We start from the raw sequence: 2,206 nt of genomic DNA on the forward strand, positions 1-2,206 counted from the left end.
AATAAACACCAAATCTAAAAACAACAACATGTATTTGTTCAGACAGGTGAGAGGGAGATAACCTCCTTCATAGTGTATAAAAACCGTAGACTGTAAATATTGATAAAAACCCTGCCATGTCCAGTAGGTGGCGGCAGTGAGACAAATAAAGATGTCAACCGCTATTAAACTCCGCAGAAGAAGAATTTATTTTTATTTTTATTTTTATTGTGAAACACGGACCGGAAGCTGTTTAGCTCATCATAACGTTAGCACACAGCTAACTGAGCACACAGATTCATATCAGGGTTTACATGTTCATGTCGTCACCGTGTCTGCTGAATACTGACACCATGTGACCACATCCCGGAAGGTACGTTCACTTATAAATGTAAATAAATAATGTAGCTTTAGCTGTAGCTACGTGTTTTTAAATGACACGGACGTTAGCGCACACACACACACACACACACACACACACAGAGACACACACACACACAGAGACACACACACAGAGACACACACACAGAGACACACACACACAGAGACACACACACACAGAGACACACACACACAGAGACACACACACAGAGACACACACACAGAGACACACACACACAGAGACACAGTCTGAATAGATGAGATGTTTGTTTTATGTTCACAGGTGAAGCTCAGGTGTAGTTTTTAGTGCCTTGCTCGGAGAGTCAGGGTTGGAGGTTTCGGGTCTACAAAGAACATAAAGAAAAGAAAATATAGGATGAGCAATAAAAAGAGAGAGAGAGATGGCTGACGTTCCCGCTTTGTTTGTGTCATTCAGACGGTGTGCAGGAGTGTCAGCTGATATCAGGTGTGTAGGACTTCTGTTGTTGTTGCCATGGTATCAAGCAGGTGTCTCATATCAAAGTGTAATAATGTGGTTTTTAAATCGTCAGGTCGTGATGTCTCCCAGCAGCAGTGCGGTGTCTCACGGCGTCCCTGTGGTCGCTGTGTGTCTAGCCGCTCTGCTGCTCTCTAACCTGCTGCTCTACCTGTACCTGGACACTCTGTATCACCCAGATGAACACCTGCTGTCCTCTGGTGACGGCTGTCCACCTGGACACTTTAAGATGAGCACCATGAGGAACTGCACGCCCTGGCTCACGTGTTCTCAGATCACAGCCGAGGTCCGCCCCCTGAAGCTGATTGGACAAGGAGCCGTTAAAAAGGTACAGTGAGTTTCTTTTGAGTCTTTTATCACCCGTCCCTCCTCACCCGTCCCTCCTCACCTGTCCCTCCTCACCTGTCCCTCCTCACCCGTCCCTCCTCACTTGTCCCTCCTCACTTTCCCTCCTCACCTGTCCCTCCTCACCTGTCCCTCCTCACTTGTCCCTCCTCACCCGTTCCTCCTCACCCGTCCCTCCTCACTTGTCCCTCCTCACCCGTTCCTCCTCACCCGTCCCTCCTCACTTGTCCCTCCTCACCCGTCCCTCCTCACTTGTCCCTCCTCACCCGTCCCTCCTCACCCGTTCCTCCTCACCTGTCCCTCCTCACCCGTCCCTCCTCACTTGTCCCTCCTCACCCGTCCCTCCTCACTTGTCCCTCCTCACCCGTCCCTCCTCACCCGTCCCTCCTCACCCGTTCCTCCTCACCCGTTCCTCCTCACTTGTCCCTCCTCACCCGTTCCTCCTCACTTGTCCCTCCTCACCCGTTCCTCCTCACCTGTCCCTCCTCACCCGTCCCTCCTCATCCGTCCCTCCTTACCTGTCCCGGTCTGTGTCCTCAGGTGTACCTGGCAGAGTGGAGGGGTCAGAAGGTGACTCTGTCCACACTGTCCTCTCCTGATTACCTGGAGGACTTCCTTCACGGCGTGTCGATGCTTCAGGCTCTGCAGGCTCCTCAGGTGGTGCAGCTGGTGGGTTTCTGCCTGTCAGACTCTACTCAGGTCACAGAGTACCACCCGCTGGGCTCCCTCCTGAACCTGGAGACCGTCCTCTCTCAGGAGCAGCATCACAGACACAACACTTGGCAGGTGAGACTGCAGCTGGCCGTGGACTATGTGTCCATCCTGGCCTTCCTGCACAGCAGCCCGGCTGGCTGCAGGGTGATGTGTGACTCCAACAGTCTAGAGAAGACTCTGTCTCAGGTGCTGCTGACTCCACAGCTCCACCTGGTGGTGAACGACCTGGACGCACTGCCTCAGGTAGACCGCTCCTCAGGTCTGCTGGTGAAGTGTGGGCACCGAGAGCTG

General features: G+C 52.8%; 1 protein-coding gene across 2 annotated transcripts in view; it reads left to right on the forward strand.

Moving 5' to 3' along the window:
* Positions 1–207: 207 nt before the first annotated feature.
* The window catches only part of LOC136183227 (protein O-mannose kinase-like), a 2,347-nt gene continuing 348 nt past the window's right edge, over positions 208–2,206 (forward strand). The window contains exons 1-4 of one of the 2 annotated variants that reach the window (XM_065965935.1): positions 208–352; positions 644–826; positions 912–1,184; positions 1,742–2,206. The exon at positions 1,742–2,206 is cut by the window's right edge and continues 348 nt beyond it. In XM_065965935.1, coding sequence (XP_065822007.1) covers positions 918–1,184; positions 1,742–2,206 — 732 coding nt within the window. In that variant the 5' untranslated portion in view covers positions 208–352; positions 644–826; positions 912–917. The remainder of the gene's footprint in view (positions 353–643; positions 827–911; positions 1,185–1,741) is intronic. The other variant, XM_065965934.1, reaches the window with a different exon arrangement.

The sequence above is a fragment of the Labrus bergylta genome, chromosome 17, assembly GCF_963930695.1.
Source record: "Labrus bergylta chromosome 17, fLabBer1.1, whole genome shotgun sequence".
In the NCBI taxonomy this organism is placed as follows: domain Eukaryota; kingdom Metazoa; phylum Chordata; class Actinopteri; order Labriformes; family Labridae; genus Labrus; species Labrus bergylta.